General features: G+C 37.8%; 1 protein-coding gene across 17 annotated transcripts in view; it reads left to right on the forward strand.

Annotated features, from left to right (window-relative positions):
- BAZ2B (bromodomain adjacent to zinc finger domain 2B) overlaps window positions 1-18739 on the forward strand; it is a 122565-nt gene that overhangs the window by 44729 nt on the left and 59097 nt on the right. For all 17 annotated transcript variants that reach the window (XM_042041284.1, XM_042041283.1, XM_042041282.1 and 14 more), the window contains one exon: window positions 12824-12979. In XM_042041284.1, the coding sequence (XP_041897218.1) occupies window positions 12826-12979 (154 nt within the window). In that variant the 5' untranslated portion in view covers window positions 12824-12825. The remainder of the gene's footprint in view (window positions 1-12823; window positions 12980-18739) is intronic.

Raw genomic sequence — 18739 nt, forward strand, 5'->3', positions numbered from 1 at the left:
AGTATGTAGAGTAGCTTTTTTTTTTTTTTTTTTTAAATTCTAGGACAACTACGGCTTCTTGTAATGTTTATCTGACAGTAGTGATGAGCAAAAAATCTGATTTTCATGAGATTGAAAAACCCCAAACTATTGAAGTCTATTTAGGTTTTAGACAACTGGTACTAACTTTATGAAAAATTCTGATGCATATTCACTGGACAAATACAGTGACATAGAATGTGAATTTGTGTCATGCAAATTCTGAAGTATTGGTATTTTCATAATATTTTTATCACTTCCAGAACTGTTTCCTGTCTAACAAACATAGTCTTCAAATAAAACAAAACAGCGTTTTGGTCACCTTTTTTTATATGACCGTGTAAGTGCTGTTTCTGTCTTTATTTCAGTTGATGTGTTATTTTTCCTTCAAGTAATTTCTTGGCTCTTTGTGGTGAGGACCAGGTGAGTGTGAGCTATCACTCAGTGCACAGGTATGGTTTTATTTTTCTCAAGAGTATCATTCTAACAGATTTCATATTGTAAAACAATGGTTACAGTGTGTTTTTGGTCTTACACGGCTTGTTAAATGGGTCTACAATGATTTTATTTTTCTTAAGGTTGGTCTTCTGTTGTGCTGGTAAAAATAGCATAGCATTTGGAGTAGTGCTGTACCTATCACGATAAGTGTTACTGAAGTTCTATAGTATATAATACCAGTGCGTGTTCATGGTTATTTTGTGGAAGTTTAGAAAAGTGCTGAATTAAATTTTGCAGTTCTAATATAAATTAATAATAAAATAATATTGTGTTCTTGGTACCAAAGACTTTATTTTTTCCCTTTGTAAACTAGAGCATAAAAAACCTTGTAGTGAATTCCTAGCCAAAATCATTGTTGCTTTTCAAAGGCGCGCTTTTTCTATTATCGTATCTTACGTGGAAATAAAATGATGTACAATTTCATTTAGCAACAGGACATATCCACTATGTTAACAGAAACTGGAACCAAAAGTGAAACATGGAGAAAAAGTATGATTCAGTTAAAAGAAAGAGATATTTTTATAATAGATGGTTAAAAAATAGATATTGAATTAATTAGCTGTTACTAAAAAACTTGCGAAGTAGACAGCATATATGAGAAATCTGTTTTGTTTGCACTGTGAGAAAAATAAGTAGGTGAGGAACAGTGTTCCTCCAGCTTGGGGTATAAAAATGTTTTTGGACATGTTTGATCTATTAGTTCACACGAGTTGTTAGCTATGGAGAAAAGGGTGTGGACAATGGAGTGGCTAGAGCATGTAGATACAGGCCTATTTTAAGGAGAACAAGGCAGGGAAAATGCCATGGGGAAGAAAGGAAGAGGGAGTCAAGGTATATTACTTTTTTAAAGGATTTTCTTTTTACGAATTGGCAAAGACCTGTTATTTGGAAGTTACTGATTTGAATTCTTCTTTCCCCAAAATACTTATGCTGTATTCTGAGGATTACTGAGGAATGAGTGCCATTCTCTATGAAACTCTGACTTTTTCATCTTGGGAACATTGACTGAAAGGTAAAGGTTTCACATGATAGCTGCAGGTTTTATACACATGCTGCCTCCCTTACAAGCCCTTTAATGTTGGTATTTAATTTGGAAGCCCAGTGACCTGGAGCACTATTCTATACTGATGTCTCTTACAAAACAAGAGCACGTTGATTTTTTTTTTAACAAAATACTGAATTGCTGCTGTTAACAGATAAACTGATAAGCTTCATATAGTCTGATATTCCAGATAAGTTACAGTAGTGTTTAATATTGACTCTGTCTATGAAATGTCCTCGTTTGGGTACCAGCAAAATGTGTGTGTTGTCTTCCAGCAGACTTCCTTGCTGTCCAGCCATCTTCTTGTACCCCTGCTCCGTTCTTTCTGATGTCCTTCGAGCCCTTGCTATTTGTAATCTTTTTTCATATTCTGCCTCTATAGGGACTCTTAAAGCTGGGTGCCTCACAGCTGACCTTGTTGGCTCAAGCTTCAGCCTAATTTACAGAACCTGGTTCCTGCAGAACAGGCAGAACAGCCCTGATGGGAGCTGTAGGAGCTGCATTACCTGGGCTGCCTGGGGGAAGTGTGTGAGGCAGCAGTGGCCGAGGGATACAGCTGTTTTTGCTGTGCAGGGAAGGGCAGATCCTAACCCTGGGCCCAGCCATAGGCCCTCATGGACCTCTTGAATTGAATGCTGGGTGGCTGGAGTTGGGACTGCTTAGGCTTCCTGCTTCAACACCCCACAAGAGAGCCCCAGTTTTATCTGTGAGATACGACCATCATTGACTGCTTGGCTTTGCAGAGTGCCTTTAAATTTTGAAAGAATGGTTTATTGCAATGTGTATCACTGTTAATCTTTAAAAAGTTTTCAAGCTTTGCAAGCAAACAGCATCTGGTACAGTAAAAAATGGCCTCCTGTGTTTTAACCAATGTTCTTTAATCATGTAGGAAGATGTAATGTTTAGCATGTGGCTTTGTTAGAGCCTGAAATCTAGATACAGTACTTTTGTTTTGAAGATGAAAGTATGGATGGTTTATTATCTTCTTTCTTTCCGGTTTGTGGAAATAGAAGTGCAATGTTGGCAGGGGTTTTTTGTGTCTAACCACTTCTTTAGTTTGTAAATAACATCAAGATGTCAGATTTGCATCTGCTTGTTTTGTAAAAATAAAGTTGTGAATGGAGTCAGCCAGAATAGTCTTCTGACATGGTAATACCTGCTGCGGCTTCTGTTGAGGCTTAATTTTATTTCTTTGTATCTTAAGACCCCCATTATTTTTCCTTCTAGTTTGTTTTGTGGGGGTTTTGTTTTGCTTAAATGTCTCAGTTTTTAAAAAGATCATGATACCTTTAAAATTGGAAGGAACAGTGAACAAATAAGCTAAGAAAGATGTTTTGCAAAAGGGGGTGGATGCCAATGATGAAGCTGACTCAAAACAATGGCTGTTATGGCACGTAACACTTCCTTCAAGAACTGGTTCTGGGTTTCCAAAGAACCGTGAGAGTGCAACTGCATGAAAATGTGGAAACCATTTATCTGTGTCTCAGCCTGTTAGTGGGAACTACTACATTCCTGCTAGATGACACTGCAAGGTGCTTTTAAGAGTTCAAACCTGAGGAATTAGCATTCCTCAATGATAAGTTTTTTAGTCAAGGTGCCAAAACTCAGTCAGTGACATGAGAGGCTGATAGACTTCTTTGCTCTCCTGTGGGCTAAAACTAGTTTTCGCTAGCTTTGGAGAACCTAATGTACAGTTTAGATGTTTGACTTTTTCTCTTTTTGTTTTAACATAAAATGATATTAATGTTAGAATAATGAGACTGAAGTTTGGTGCTATTCTGAATCAAACTCAACACCCTTTGCAAAGCCTGAGGCTGGTACAGGAGCACATTGAAAAGATTTGTTTCTCCTGAATGCTTTTCTGGAACTCTTGGTATCTATAATTCATTTCTCATCAGAATATGCTGGTGGTTATAGTTTTTAGCAATATTTGAAGGACTAGAATAGAACTTAAATTGTTAGGATGAAAAACTCAAAAAACTCCCAACAAACAAAAACCCCCCAAAAAATCTTTAGGTCATTGTTAAGGAGGACTTTGACTACCATCCTTCCCCCTTGTTACTTGTAAGATATAGGTGGTCTGTAAGTTAAGGACTCCAGGGTAAAAGAACCCTTTTCTCAGTGTCTTTTCTTCTTGCAGGGCAGTGCCCATGGACTAGTTCTGAGCTTGTTATTTTGACGCATGTGGAGTTCATACACCCAAAAAGATATTTGGTTTGTAGTTATTTCTTCGCCAAATTACTTTAGCTTATGCTTTTAAAGATTTATCTGAAGTTTTCTCTATGCAGTCATTTCTTTGTGTCTTTTTTTCCAGCATGAAGCAAAATAATACCAAGTGGGCAAACCACATTGTTTGTACTGAGTCCTTTTGAGAGTTTTTGTATATATATTTTTTAAAGCAGATACTTTAGGCTTCACAAAGTTAGCTGTTGGTTTAATGCCTTCTATTATTATTTGGCAAAATTAGGCAAGACTCAGTTATGGAAATACTAAAAAGCATGTTTGGTGCAAGCGCTGTTGAATGTTAACAATTCCTAGACAAGCCTGTGGCAGCTTTTGCCATCAGAGGTTCAGCAGGGCACTTCCTCTGTAGGTGTTTTCTCCAGCTCTGTAATTGGAGCTAAGCCTCAATTTTGAGCTTGAGATCAAATCTGGCTTTTGAACCATGGGAAGAGGTGTACGATAGGATGGCTAAACGAGGAGCTAAGTTTCTGAGTGGTGGAATACCAGCAGAGAAGCAGAAAATTTGCCTCTGACAGATTGAAATTCAGGTTTTTGAACAGTACAGGAAAAACAAAAAAAAAGAAAAAAAAAAGGCATTGACTTCAGCTGTCCCAGTGTTTTTTACTGATTTTTGAACTACTGTTGCATAGGATTTCTAGTGGTTTTAGGGTGGTTCAGAGCCATCCTAAGCAAGAATTTTTGCTGTATATTTAAAAAATGTTGTATTGATTATCAATATGCAAAGATTTAATAATACTTCATAATTTTAAAATTATAGAGGTAGTTGTAGAAAGTTTGCTCAGTGCCCTCACAAACTGAAGTAATAGTATAAAATGCTAAGTCTTGCTTCTGTAGAACAAAATGTAGCAGTACTAGAATCTAGTGCAAATGAACCCAAAGTTACTGAAGTTTCATAAGCAGAATGTTAAAAAAACCCCAAAAGGTATGTCGGGAATGAAAGATTGGGCTTTTACATAGAAATTGGAAACATGTCTTTAAGCTGAACTGTTAGGCATGAAGTTAAAAACTGGTATTCATCCCAAGATAGTATAAAATATTGCAGTGATCCGTTTATTTGTTGGTTTGGGGTTTTTTTAGGAACAGAAAGCTCTGTAAAACCTCAGTTCTGAAATGATAAATCCTTTGTTTTGGTTTGATGACAAAATCTGGTGAACGTGCCTCTTTGGGGCATTTACCAAACTGATGCCAGAGAATTTTTGCATTTGAATGTTCTTCAGATGCTATTATTTCAGCCTCTGCAGTTATGACAAGAGTTCAGGGTTTGCATCAATTTTATGTGGTACCACTATTTATTTGCTGTTTAGAATCTGCTTAGAAGCATTGGAATACAGGCATGTCATGCTGTCATCTCCACTGCATGAGCGAAGTCTCCATAAAGCCTTAATGTCTGCGCAGAGTTGCACTGTACCATTGCCACCCTGGTATCTAAATCATGACTGCTCCTCTTCTTGAGCTGGATGAATTGCATAGCTTTTCCATTGGTAAAAGCAGCTTACAGGAAATTGTCACGTGGAATTCGCTGTGCTGCAAGAAGTGGATTGGGCAGCTGCTTCTGTAGGGTGAGCATTCCTGACTGAAAGTGTGTACATCCGTGTAAGAAGCTATCCCCACCCATCTGCTTCTGTGTTTTGAGGGTAGTTGTGTCAACTTTTCCTAACCTATCATAGAAGTGAAAATAAGGTGAAGGGATGTGTGTTCTTAATAAAAGTAGTAACTGCTAAACATAGACGTATAAAGTTGATAACCTCATACAGAATAACAGATAATGCAGATAGATTTGATTTTAGGAGGGTAGGTTTAGATTAGATGTTAGGAAGAAATTAAGAGTGGTAAGACACTGGCACAGGTTGGCCAGAGAGATTGTGGACTCCCCATCCCTGGCACTGTTCAAGGCCGGGTTGGATGGGTCTGTGGGCAGCCTCATCCAGTGAAAGGTGTCCCTGCCCATGGTGGGGTGTGTGTGTAATGAAATGAGCTTTCAAGGTCCCTTCCAGCCCAAACCATTCTATGATTCTGTTTATATATTTGTTTAAACCAGACTCTTAGTGTTGTTATTCTGGGTTTGAAACATTTGAGTAGACTTGGGTCACTTCAACATTAAGTGCCTCTCTGCAGTGCTGTGTTGCCTCTTAGTGTGGCCGTGCACTTTTTGTAGTACAAATTGGATAGATTAGATTTCGTGCCCAGCATTATGGAGCTTTCAGAGATGTATTCTGAGTTTTGTCCAGAAGTGAGGCTTATGGAGGATTGTAGTTTAGCCTGACCTGCGTGCCCCTCCTCCCTCCATGGCATGTAACGTAAGTGAATTATAATGCCCTCTGTCATTTGTAAGTATTCTTTCTTTACCATAATCATGAAGATCATGAAATGTGTGAATGCAGAAATATTCAAAGTGATGCTTATTTCTAATGGAAAGCAACACAGTTACTTGTAAAATAGGAGAAAATAAGTTTTTGAGTTGCAGCTTATTTTGTATATTGCATATTCAATGATGAGTTTATCCTGTTGGATAGAGTCAAAATAGATGTATTGTTTAAAATGTCATTTTATCCTAAGTCTATTTAAAATGGCCACTACGTATTTCTAAACAGTAGAATGGCAACTGATTCCTCTCTCTGTTTCTGTTTTTGGCAGCCCAGTTATGACTCAGTTATACCGAATTTAAGAGTTAGATCTGCTTTGAAGTGGCTTTTAGTAAGTCACCATATGTAGGTAAAGACTGTTAAAACAAATATTTATGGAATTGTGATATATTTGTGATTTTATGAATGTTTTCACTGCTGTGGATTCTGATGCCATAAACAGTGAGTTGTTGTGTCACTAATTGAATGTGGCCTGATATGAGTCAGGGGAAGGCTATAAAGCCCATTTAGAATGTCATGCAGGAACATACAGTCTGCCTCACACAGTACAACTGGCAGTAACGTACTATGCGTACTGGTGCATTGAAGTGTCTTTGTATGATATCTTTGAAACACAAGCCAGTCTTGCTGTTGACTCACAAAAAGAGGTTTTATTGTGGTGGTTGATTTAGTAAAAGTTTTGTTGTGATGACTTTTTTTCCTAGAGAGCTTTACATAAAGTACTTAGAATAAATTATCGGAAGTGCCATAATTACGGTGACATTCTGCAAAATTCGCAATATTTAGCAGCTAACTTGGCTTTCATGATTTGTACAGTATTTCAGACAAGTAAAGTGGATCTCATTAATTATATGGGCACTTGTATGTGAGTTTAAAAATCTCAGTGTGTAAAACATCACAGCAGTAGTAGACCGTGTGTTGGAAGGCCTGTGACCAGACCTTGTTTCCAGAGCAGGGAGCATCACTGGGAGCCTCTGGTGTCCATAGTTTGTCTATAGGGAGCTGCATCCATTCCTGTGGGTACCTCACTTCCTTCTCACCTGAGGTTTGGTCAGTGTGCTTGCTTGTTTTGTGGGTTTTTTTGTCACACCACTGGTTTTAAACCCACTCCTCCCTCCCTGGTTCTGTGGCCTCTGCGGAAGGTGTAGAACCCACAGGTACAGCTTGGCCTGCTGAGTCACCTCTGAGCTAGCACCCATGCTCTGCATTTACCTTCTGAGCATGACCTCTTTGGAGAACGCATTTTGTATTTGTGATGTGCTGGACTGTGTGTTCTGAGAGACTCTGATGTACTTCTCTTCATCAGCTGCAAGATTTCTGGCATCAGAGCACTCATTGACACAAGAACCAGTGGCAGACTGACAATATTATGATATGATACAATGAAATATTGCTGAAAGGCAAGCGCACAATATTATGGGACTCTAGTTCTATAGTTTGCGGTCATAAAGTTGTTACAAATTTCACTTGGCCATTGAAAAAGACTGAAGCATATTTTGACCCAACTTCTTTTTCGCTGTGTTAGAGGTAATACCTGAAATAATGAAGCAGCACATGGGAGTGTAGAAGTTAAACTGGAATTTTAAGATGAGTTTGTCTAGTGTTTAGATGACTTCAAAACATACTTAATTGTATTCACACATCCTAGCTAACACTGATAGGATACTGTATCCATGACACTATCCTGTGAAGGGAATTACTCATTTGTACCTGTTTAAGAAAGGGGTTTTTCTTCTGCATTAGGGTACATTTCAGTGAAGATTTTGAGCATAGAATAGGTAGGTGATTGACTGTAAAGAAATTTTAACTTGATGTATTTGAAAATGATTTGATTGCTGTTTCCTTTAGCAAACCTTTATCTTTTTTTAGTGTTTCTATTTTTATTAAACATTAGCAATTTTTTTTCCCAAAAAGACAACAATTTCTTGCGTAAAGCCTCACATACTTCCCTTCTTTGTTCCTTTTTACTGACAGCTTACTTTCTGCTTTCACTGAGTTCAGTTGCATTAAGGATTATTATTCACCATGGGAAATTCTTGGAAAATAGCTGGAGTTCTGGGCAAACCATTGAGAGGAACTACATAAATCACTACACCTGGAAAATTTTAAAAATCAGGTTTTTTTCCTAGTTTTACTTACTGATTTTTCTGTTTTACAAATTTGAGAGATTAAAAAACAGTCATGAAAGTTTATAAGTATTGATGGACAAAATAACTCCAATGGAACAAATATCTCACTTATACTTGAGGTTAAAAAGAATATGGATCTGTAACTGGTACGGACTTTTTTAGTCACAGAACACATTAGATATACAGTGTAATTATTGCTGATCCTGTCTAATGACTGTTTTGGGGATTATCTCTTTTGGAGTTAGCCATCTGTTGTGGTTAGAGTAATTAACTAAATATAATTAAGGGTTGACTTAGTTTGAAATCAAAACTATGTATGTCTCTAGGAAAAGAATATAATTTCTTACATTCAGAATAATTCGGAAATACCAATATTCCAGTTCTCTATTAAAGACATTAAACAAGCAGCTAAATTAAAGGCTGAAAAAGCACCCTCTCAAAAACACTTCCCAGACCCCTGGAAACTGAAATAAAAGGAGCAGGGTGGGGGTGGGAAAGAGAGGGGAACCTTAAAAGGGCAGCTTATTACTGTTCTCCCAGTTCTTATTTGATCAAACAGATGGCTTATGTTGGTTAAAAGCTTGCAAGTGTAGCTAAATTTACTTTTCTGTTTTAAAAATGTATTGATTTGCTAAGGATATATTCTTATTTATGATTCAAACATGGATTGCTTGTAGGTGGTTCTTAACTATGCTTATTTATAAAATACGTTAGATGCTCACATCTGAGGAACTCTGGGCTTGTCAATCTGACTTTGATGCCAAGGTAGGTCATAGAGCAGATCGTCTTGAGTGCGGTCACACAGCACATACAGGACAGCCAGGGGATGGGGCATAGCCAGAATGGGTTTAGGAAGAGCAGGTCCTGCTTGAGCAACCTGATCTCCTGCTATGGCAAGGTGAACCCACTCAGCAGATGAGGGGAAGGCTGTGGATGTGTCTGCCTGGAGTCCAGCAGAGCCTTTGATACTGTCTCCCACACCATTCTCCCGGAGCAAGAGGCAGCCCATGGCTTGGACAGGTGCACTCTTTGCTGGGTTCAGAACTGGCTGCGTGGCCAGGCCGAGAGGGTGTGGTGGTGAATGGAATTCCTTCCAGCTAGGGTTGGCCACCAGTGGTGTCCCCAGGGCTCAGTATTGGGGCCAGTCCTGTTCAATACCTTTATCAGTGATTGGGATGAGGGGATTGAGTGCACCCTCAGTAAATTTGCGGATGACACCAAGTTGGGCGGGATTGTTGATTGCTTGCGGGTAGGAAGGTTAGGAAGGCTGTGCAGAGGGCTCTGGACAGGCTGGATTGATGGGCCAAGGACAAGTAAATGAGGTTCAATAATGGGAAGTGCTGGGTCCTGCATTTGGATGACAACAACTCCCTGCAGTGCTCCAGGCTGGGGACAGAGCGGCTGGTAAGATGGAAAAGGCCATGGGGGTGCTGGTGAAAGTGGCTGTACGTGAGCCTGGGTGTGCCCAGGTGGGCAAGAGGGCCAAGGGCACCTGGCTTGTATCAGCCCTAGTGTGGCAGCAGGACCAGGGCAATGACATGTAGCTGGCACTGCTGAGGCAACTGGGGTGCTGTGCCCAGTTCTGGGTCCATCAGGAAGAGGAGGACGGACACTGAGGGGCTGGAGCAAGTCCAGAGACTGGAACAGAGCTGGAGAAGGGGCTGGAGCAGCAGGAGCAGCTGAGGGAGGGCTCAGCCTGGAGAAAAGAAGGTTCCTGGGGACCTTCTCCCTGTTTCCTACTCCCTGATGGGAGGGGAGGGAGTCAGGCTCTGCTCCCAGGGAACAGGGGCAGGACAAGAGGGAATGGCCTCAAGCTGTGCCAGGGGAGGGTCAGGTTGGACATCAGAGGAATTTCTTCATGGAAAGGGTGGTCAGGCATTGGCAGGGGCTGCCAGGGGAGGTGGTGGAGTCCCCATCCCTGGAGGTGTTCCAGGAACGACTGGACATGGCACTCAGTGCTCTGGGCTCGATGACAAGGTGGGGATCGGGCACAGGTTGGACTTGATGATTTTGAAGGTCTTTTCCACAAATGTAGGTTGGATTTCATGATTCTGTGGTAAAGACTTATTTTAGTGTTTTGTTATTACACACACAGCTTCTTTTTATTACAGTTTCTTTTTCTTTAGAAATTTGAGAGTTTTTGTGAGGGAACATAAAATATGAAATTTTAATCCTGAGTTTCGAATGGAGTGTGTTAAAGTTTAGAAGTACCTTTTCTTTTACAAGGAAATACTGTAATAATACCATTTTGATTTGTTTCTGACTTCCCTTATGCTCTCTGTAAATATAGTGACTTCGCTGTAGCCATAATGAAAACAATGAATGCCAAAATACAACAAATTTTTATTTGTACAAGGAATACTTGTTGGCCTCAAGTAAGTTCAGTCATTCATAGTGACTAAAAAAGTACTTCATTGTAATAATTTGTGTCTATCGATGTCTGTATACTAAAGATAGTAAATCTTTTTACTGTGTGTTTGTGAATGCTGTGGACTTAAGCCTGTAGATGCAAACTAAAACCATAATCTCTTATGAATGGGATTTTTATTAATTATTATCCTTCAGAGTAGTTGTAAAATATAGTGGACATATATATGTAATAAACACTGTATACAGTATTCTCCACTGATTAGCACATTAGATTGATTATAGTCACAGATTGCTAAAAATGAATGAGGTATTCTTTAACTGTGGATGGAAAATGTTTAGCTGGAGTATGTATTCAAGAGTCCTGAACGAAAAAATTAAAATGTTGAGTAATATTTTTCCTTCATAAATTTTCTGAAGGAAGTAGCTTTGTTATTTCTACTATTGTTCTGAAGGAAAAGGTCATACCCCCTATATTCAGTATAGTAGTAGATACTGTTTTTATTGCCGTATCAGTGTAAGTAGCTGATTTTTCTGTGGTTTTTTCTGTATTTGTATTTGTATTTTTTTGTATTTGCTGTAGCTTTTTAAATTTCATTTTTACTGGCTGAGGCAAACCAAGGATCTACTTTCTGGAGAAGCAGATAACAGGTTTTATGCTGTCTTTCCAAGTGTGCATTTGGGAAGTAACTGTTTAATACAACTTTGGATCAGAAGTGCTGTTTAACATACCAGTTTTCTAAATTGTCTAAAATAGCATTTGGAAAAGTGGGTCTTTCTTGTGTACTTGGCATTCTGCTTTACAAGTACTGGGAGTGAGATTTTATAACAGTGGTTTGATTTAGGTTCAGTACTTATCCCCCTCAGATTTCAGGAGTAAATCTGAGAAAGCGTGTTGCCTCTGTCCATGAGAGAGACTTCACAACAGGAATGGGTTTCTTAGAAGTTTCCCTGTTAGGAGTTCAATGTGCTTAGTCTCATGGCATTTTTAATAGTACAGGGACTTTGAAATTTTCCTCACCTTACCTATACTGTGATCCTGACTCACTATCAACTGCTGCTCTGGCAGATTGAGTCAGACAGTCTGTTGATGCTGCTTACCACTCTGCAAAGACATCGTCTTGGCTGCATTTCTGAAGTATTTGAGAAACTACTTCACAGAAACACAGAATATGCTGAGTTGGAAGGGACCCACAAAGATCACTGAGTCTAACTCAGTGATCAGACCATCCCCAAGAGCCACACCGTGTGCCTGAGAGTATTGTCCAAACTTCTTCTAGTGTTTTTAATAATATTACTGTCTGTTTTCCTTAAAATACATATGCTTGTTCAGTGAAGTAAGACTGGTGAGTTTTGATTTAGACCATTCATGGCACGTATAAAAATGTCTTATTTTGTATGAAAAGCTCTCCCGGAAATAACACCGACAACAACAAAAAGCCCCTAGCAACTTAACAGGAGTTCTTGTATTTATACTATCTCACCATAATTGCTGGGTCTTTCCTTAAATTAAGAGTCTAGATACGGATGTTTTGGCATGCACCACAGGTTCTTTAAAGTTGTCTGTCAGGGAGCAACAAAGAGCAGGGTTGCTCTGCAAGGAGGGATAAGCTGGTAGTTGAGGGTTATGCAGGCAGGGCTTTTCCCAACTCCGGCACAGTCCCGTGCAGTCTGAACAGTGCTGGTCACAGCGTTAGACAAAATAGTGGAATCTGTCAGGCCCAGCGTCCATCTGGTTGTCTGATCAGAAGTAGCAGAAGATGGGAGCTGATGCCATCCTAGAGGGAAGCTAGAACATGGAATGTAGCCAAGAGGCAGGGGCACAGGCGGGCTGCAAGAGCAATGGGCTGGTTCTGGCAAGGGCTGAAGGCTCCAGCCTGAGCTGAAATGGAGTTCCTGACCACAGGGTGTGGTAGAGGTGTTCAAGTTGAAATGTAGTGAACTCTGAACAGCAGTACCATATTCCCATAGTGCTGCAGCTCTGCTGAGTTCTCTGATGAATGGGTGCTGTTAATGGGATGTACCTCACATGTGAAGGTCTCATAGGAACCTCTTGAGAATTTAGGGCAGATCCTGAGACACAGTCAGCACAGACAGTCCCGTAGTCCCTTGCAATTTCCTTTGCTGCCATAGAAGACAGACATTTATTTTCTCTCTTCCAGATATGGAGTCTGGAGAGCGGTTAACGTCATCATCAGTCTCTTCTACTGCAGCTGCTTCCACTCCAGCATCTTCGACACCGTCGGTAGCTTCAGAAGTATCGAAAGGTGGCCTTTCCACTGGAGCTGCAACGCTGAGCTCCACAATCAACACATGTGGTAAAAATGACTCAATTCTATATAGCAATGTAATTTTAGTGTTTGTCAGCACTTGTAATTACTACTACAAGTCAAATGTAATAAGGTTGCATAGCTACATCCGGGAAAAATATTTGAGGGTTTTTGTATTTGCCAAGTGACATTCATTTGCTGTGAATACATTTTACATAGTACTTACTTGTTGAAGGAATGAAATTAATTAAGAATTGCCTGTTTAAAATGTGGGAAAAAAAATTCAGTTTGCAAGGCTGCCTTGAAAGCGAGGATCAAATAAAGGGTTCATCTAGCAAACTCTGTGCCACTTTCAGATTAAGTTGTAATAATCAGCGTCTTGAACGTACATCATGTTCTCAGCATTTAAGCCCAGCCCATACTGTAGTTTTACATTTGGAGAAATATTTTTTTCCAATAGAGCTTGAAACTGAAAAGATGAATTTCACAATGTCACAGTCTTGGATAATCTTGACTAGAGTGAAATACTTTACCTTGAATCAGAAACATAAATGGAAGATTTCTCCATGCAAGAATCTAATTTTTGTGAATGAAACTCCTATTTCAGCTGAATGGTGCATATGGCATCCACAGAACAAGAAATGGTAAACTCTTCCCTGCTATTTCTCACTTAACTTTAGGAAAACAGATCTTTTTTTGGAGAACATTGTTTCTGTTAGCCTGTAAATAGGAAGTTTTTTTATCTTAAATCCATGGTAATCCCCTGTTTTCGGAACAAACTCTGTTCTTGCAGCAGAGTGAGCAAAAGTATATTCTCCAAACTGAAAAACTTTACAGCCCTGATAATACCTAATGAGTAGATTCCAAGTCTGTGACTTCGTCCTGCATTTGTTTGTTTGCAGCTGCTGCAAGAAGCTGAAACGAGAATGTCTGCAGACCTAGAGTTATGTCTCTATTTATTTTAATTTCTCTAAAATCAGCCAGAAAATTCTAAACTAAAACTCTTCTGGAGTAAATAACAAAGCATTTCATTTTTCAGTACCCCACTAAAAATTAATCTCCAAAAGAATTTTTTGTCTATGTTCATTAGTCCATGCCACTTGAAATGGTTTTCAGTGGTGGTTCCCAGAATGTAGTAGGAGTTAATTTCTATATGGCTATTAACTTGAGGATTTCTGTGACCCATTTACCTCTCCTTGCTGCTTTTGCTGTGTACATATTACATCATGTAATTCTGTGTCTCCTGTTAACTGTAACTCCTGTTAAATGTTCTGTGCATTTATAGGCTATATATTTGGTCTACCAAAATACAGTAAGACTGAAGTAGATGAATAATATAATAAAGATACTAAACTGTCAATTTTGTTCTTCATTAGAAAACACAGGTAGTTCTTTACTAAAGGCCTTTTAAAAATTCTATTCTCATCTTTTATTTAAAAAAAAAGTTTCATTTCTGTCTGATAGCTAATAGTTAAAAAGACTGAGAGTAATTACCAGTATTCATGTTTTTTGATGGTCAGATCATTTGCCTGGTTGCATCTGATGTTAAGGAACGTACATATTTTTTCAAGGACACTTTGTCTTCCCAAAACCAAGCTGAAGTGTAGTTTACTATCACTACTGTCCCATCAGTTTTATGTATGAGTATGTCTGTTTCTCTGCTGATGACAGTGCACTGTGGTTACTGCTGTATCCACTCTGAAAAGGTGTACACTGTCCTAGAGAAATTCCACGGAAGTGTTTTTGCTGTTAGCCAGCTGAAGACTCTTCTCCTTTGAATGACCTCTGGCGTGTCCTGAATTTACAAGATACTCTGTAGCCAAGATAGACTAGTATACTAGCCAGTTCTGAACTGAGATGTTCTTCACTCCTGCGATATTTAAAAAAACCCAACAATGTCTGTCAAACAGATAATTGAATTATCTTCAAATTTAAAAATGCATTTTCCTAGTATCTAATAAAATAATTTTTGAAGAATGAGCAATTATTCTTACTAAGAGAAGGTAATGCATCTTAATGCATGCCTGAGATTAGAGAGAGTCCTTTTTATTCCAATTAATCTCTTCATTTTCTTTGCAGCAATCAATAGTCTATTAAATAGTCTCCACAATAAACTTGATTGCGTACTCTGTCAGGTGCCCACACCCACAATACATAGCAAGTTAGGACTGGGAATCTTTATGCTTTTCCAGGAAGATTAAACTACAAGTAAATTATTTTGGCATATTCCCAGGTCAAAATGACAAAGCCCCTGTATGAAACCATTATGGAATATATCACATACTGTTAGTTTAATTGGTTAATATGGCAGTAGTTCCTGAATAATTAAAGCATTCTAATCAAGTAAACAGGTATTTTATTTGCTTTCTTCTTATTCACCCATTGCTGAAAATAAGAAGGTGCATTGGAAAAGTCAATTGCCTCTGGAAAGAGGTTTACATTCACCCTCATGAGAATGTTAGCAACTTACATGAATATAAATCCATAGCTTTTTCTCTAAATAAAACCATAATTCAGTGTTTTGTCTTTTCGGAGGGCAATAATATTAGCGTGTGAAACCATTTTAAGCTGAACAACAGAGTTGTGTTGTTTTGATGTTATCAGATCTGGAAAGTTCTTTAATTTTCAAAAAAAAGAAAGTTCATTAACTTTTTATTAAATAACAAAACACAACAAACAAAACCCTACCAATTTTTTTTTTTCTCAAACCAGAAGCTGTTTTTGTCAAAACAAAAATCTTTTAGTCTTTTTGGAGCTCCCTATTTCTCCTTAAACGAGATCCAGAACAATTTTGAAATTGTGTACATAAATGCACAAGTGACAGGATTTTTAAAATTGAAAAATCTGTAATTCTGCATTTGGTGTTCTGATTTACAGTAGCAAAGATTTTTTTTGAAATGCTGGCTATTTTTTGGGGCCTCAGTATTTATATAAAAATGACACTGTGGCTTCTCAAATAAATGTTGGAAAGATCAGGTTTAATGCCTAAAACGTAAAACTGTATGAATAGTTTCCTTTTTTTGGTAAGTCTGTTACATAGTCCTTGGTTTGTCAAATTTTTCATCTTAGGCTTGTAGATAGTTGTTGACTTCTGGAGATTTTAAATATTCTAGATGCTGAGTGACAATAGCAAAATTGAAATGGATGTATAAAAACAAAGTGGTGATTCCACTTTGTGGAATGTACAATGAAATGCTGAGGGAGAATGGGATGGTAGTATTAAAAGAGATGCAGATGCTTTGATTAAGTATATGAACAATAGTACAGTACAATTAATTGCCAACTCTGATAATAACGGAGTGCCCATGTTGTTATACAATCTAGATCAGTTTCTCGAGTTTTGGAAATCAGTGTTAAGATTTGCATTACATCTTAATTTTAATCTCTTTTTATACCTATCATTAAGAAACAGTCTTTAAGCTCATTCTTTAAACATGATACCAACTCCGTTTAGATTTCCTGCTTCAAATTATTACCTGATTTCTTTCTCAGTGGTTGGACTGCACAGTGCAAACTAGTCCAGGCACTAGCTAAACTATTTTTTAAAGACAAAAGTGTGATAATAAGCCAGAAATAGAACTAAAAAAAACCCCAAAACAACCCACCATCTATTTTTCAAGGTTATTGAAGAATGTAAAAGCAAGAGTATGGAGGAAAAAAGGGGAGTGGGATATTTTATTAAGCATAACTTGAGTACTTTCATGTTTCAAAATTCTGTTTCCTTCAGTATGTCTTACAGGAATTACACAGATGAGTGAATAATTTTGAGTATTGTTTGGATAAGGAAATTTTACCTTTACTTTTAAGGAATAGACTTAGTAGAAACAACATTGAAGGAGAGACAGTTTCAAGTGCATTGATTTTGGATATTAGACATTACAGGAAACTGTTGTATTTGAGCACCTAAATATTTTTATTTCAAAGACTATCAAGCGCCTGGTAGTTCTTGCATTAAAGGAAGCCTCATTCAGAGTTATTATGAGGTTGATACTTTTTAAAATACAGCTTGGTAGGTCTGGGCTCTGTGTATGTTCATTATATTCTTACTCTTCAGATTTAATCATATGTTTGTGCCTCAATTACGTATCAACTTTCTCAGCAATCCCTTTTTAAAATTTGAATTTTAAAAAAAAATTGCCTTTTGACAATCCCTTTTTAAAATTTCTTTTCTCTTTTTTTAAAATAAAATTATTCTAAGTCTAGGTTTTTTTAACCTATGATTTATGAAGGAAAGTTAAAGAATGCGTCCATGTTCAGAGCATGTTCAGAGTTATTAAAATGCCTTTTTTTCAAGTGCTTGAATGAAATAGGCAGTGCTTTTCATTTAAATGAACAGATGATTTTGATGTTTCTCTGTTAATATGAGGACTTTTGTTTTTCCAACCAATGATAGGAATGGGTGATGTTCGTTATGTGTTTATAAACCATTTCCAGCCGTTTCCATGCTTTCCAGCTTTTTGTACTGAAAGACCAGTATTAGGAAATCCCACCTGTAAGTAGTTTGGAATCACACGTGCAAGAAATTAGGAAGACCTGCTGGTGTTGGGAGGCATGTAGAAGGCAAACTTTGCTACCACTGTAATGATTAAAGGACAACAGAGAAAGGAGGAAAATATATTGTAATTTCTGTCACCCCAAGCGGTTCTCAGATTTGGTGTGTAAGGTGAATGCCCTTAAATGCCATGTTATGTTTGTATTTCTGCTGGTTGGCACATTGATGCTTTGTGTTTTAAAGTATTATTTAAGTATTTATTCCTTTCTAGCTCTTTTGAAAAGCTTGTATTTTACCATGAAGTTCATTAATATTAAGAAAGGCACTCATAGTTATCATTCTTTGTTACTAAGAGACCAGCATTGTTGAAATGTATGTTGCCCTTTGGAATAATGCTTTCAATCATTTATCTGTGCAGTGGTTAATAGAATTTCAAAAACTGTGCTCAAAAATATTTAACCTATTTGAAAGTAAGCCAAGAATGTTAAGGAGTGAGATTTAATATGAAATTTAGCTATGTGGAGCATGTTTAAGGTAAGTTAGTAACTTGAAGAGCGAACACTAAAATAGGAAAATTAAGGGAATACTAGAATTAATTGCTAAGCAGACTGTTAGTATTTTCATCAGATAAGAAAGAGGGGAAATGTCATTACAGTTAAGTTTATTATTACAAGACTTCTACCATTTTTTGTCTGTGTTTTATTTCTTCCATGTGTTTAAATGCATATTTAAAAATGGATGGCTTCTCTTTTCTAGGTATGTTAGGTAATGGCTTAGATAACACACTTAGTATGTCTTTTTTCAAGGCCATAATACTGTGTATATAGTGTACAGTTACCTACTCTTTCTATATGATGAAGAAAGTTGATGAACAATCTCAAAAGTTCTTTCAGCTTAGAATGTCTTCAAGTTATTATGAAACCTTGCAGTGCAGTGTTGCTCATCACCATCATTAAGAATCACCACTGTGGTCTGTGAGAGAGAGGCATTGTGGAAGAAAATACACAAATTGGGTTTGAGTTGGTTATGGTTGTTTTTTGGGTCTTTTTTGTGATAATTTACAAAGTGATGTTAAAGACATTTGAACTAAGTTCAGCAAATATCAAACCTGGAACATGATGCTTTTAAACTCATGTCAGAAGTTTAGAGAAATACTCTGCCCATCACCTGCAGTAGTTAGCATTGATGATGTGCAAATCCCTTCTTGTCTTGGAGGAAGGAGAAAAAGGTACCTGACGCAGAATTCTGAAATCAGTAAGAGGAATTTCCCTGCACTGTGTATGTAATATTCCCATTATGTTGCCCTGTAGTTGCTA

This window comes from Corvus kubaryi, unplaced genomic scaffold, assembly GCF_017639235.1.
Source record: "Corvus kubaryi isolate FWS band 111438036 unplaced genomic scaffold, C.kubaryi_AGA036_p1.0 37396, whole genome shotgun sequence".
NCBI lineage: Eukaryota > Metazoa > Chordata > Aves > Passeriformes > Corvidae > Corvus > Corvus kubaryi.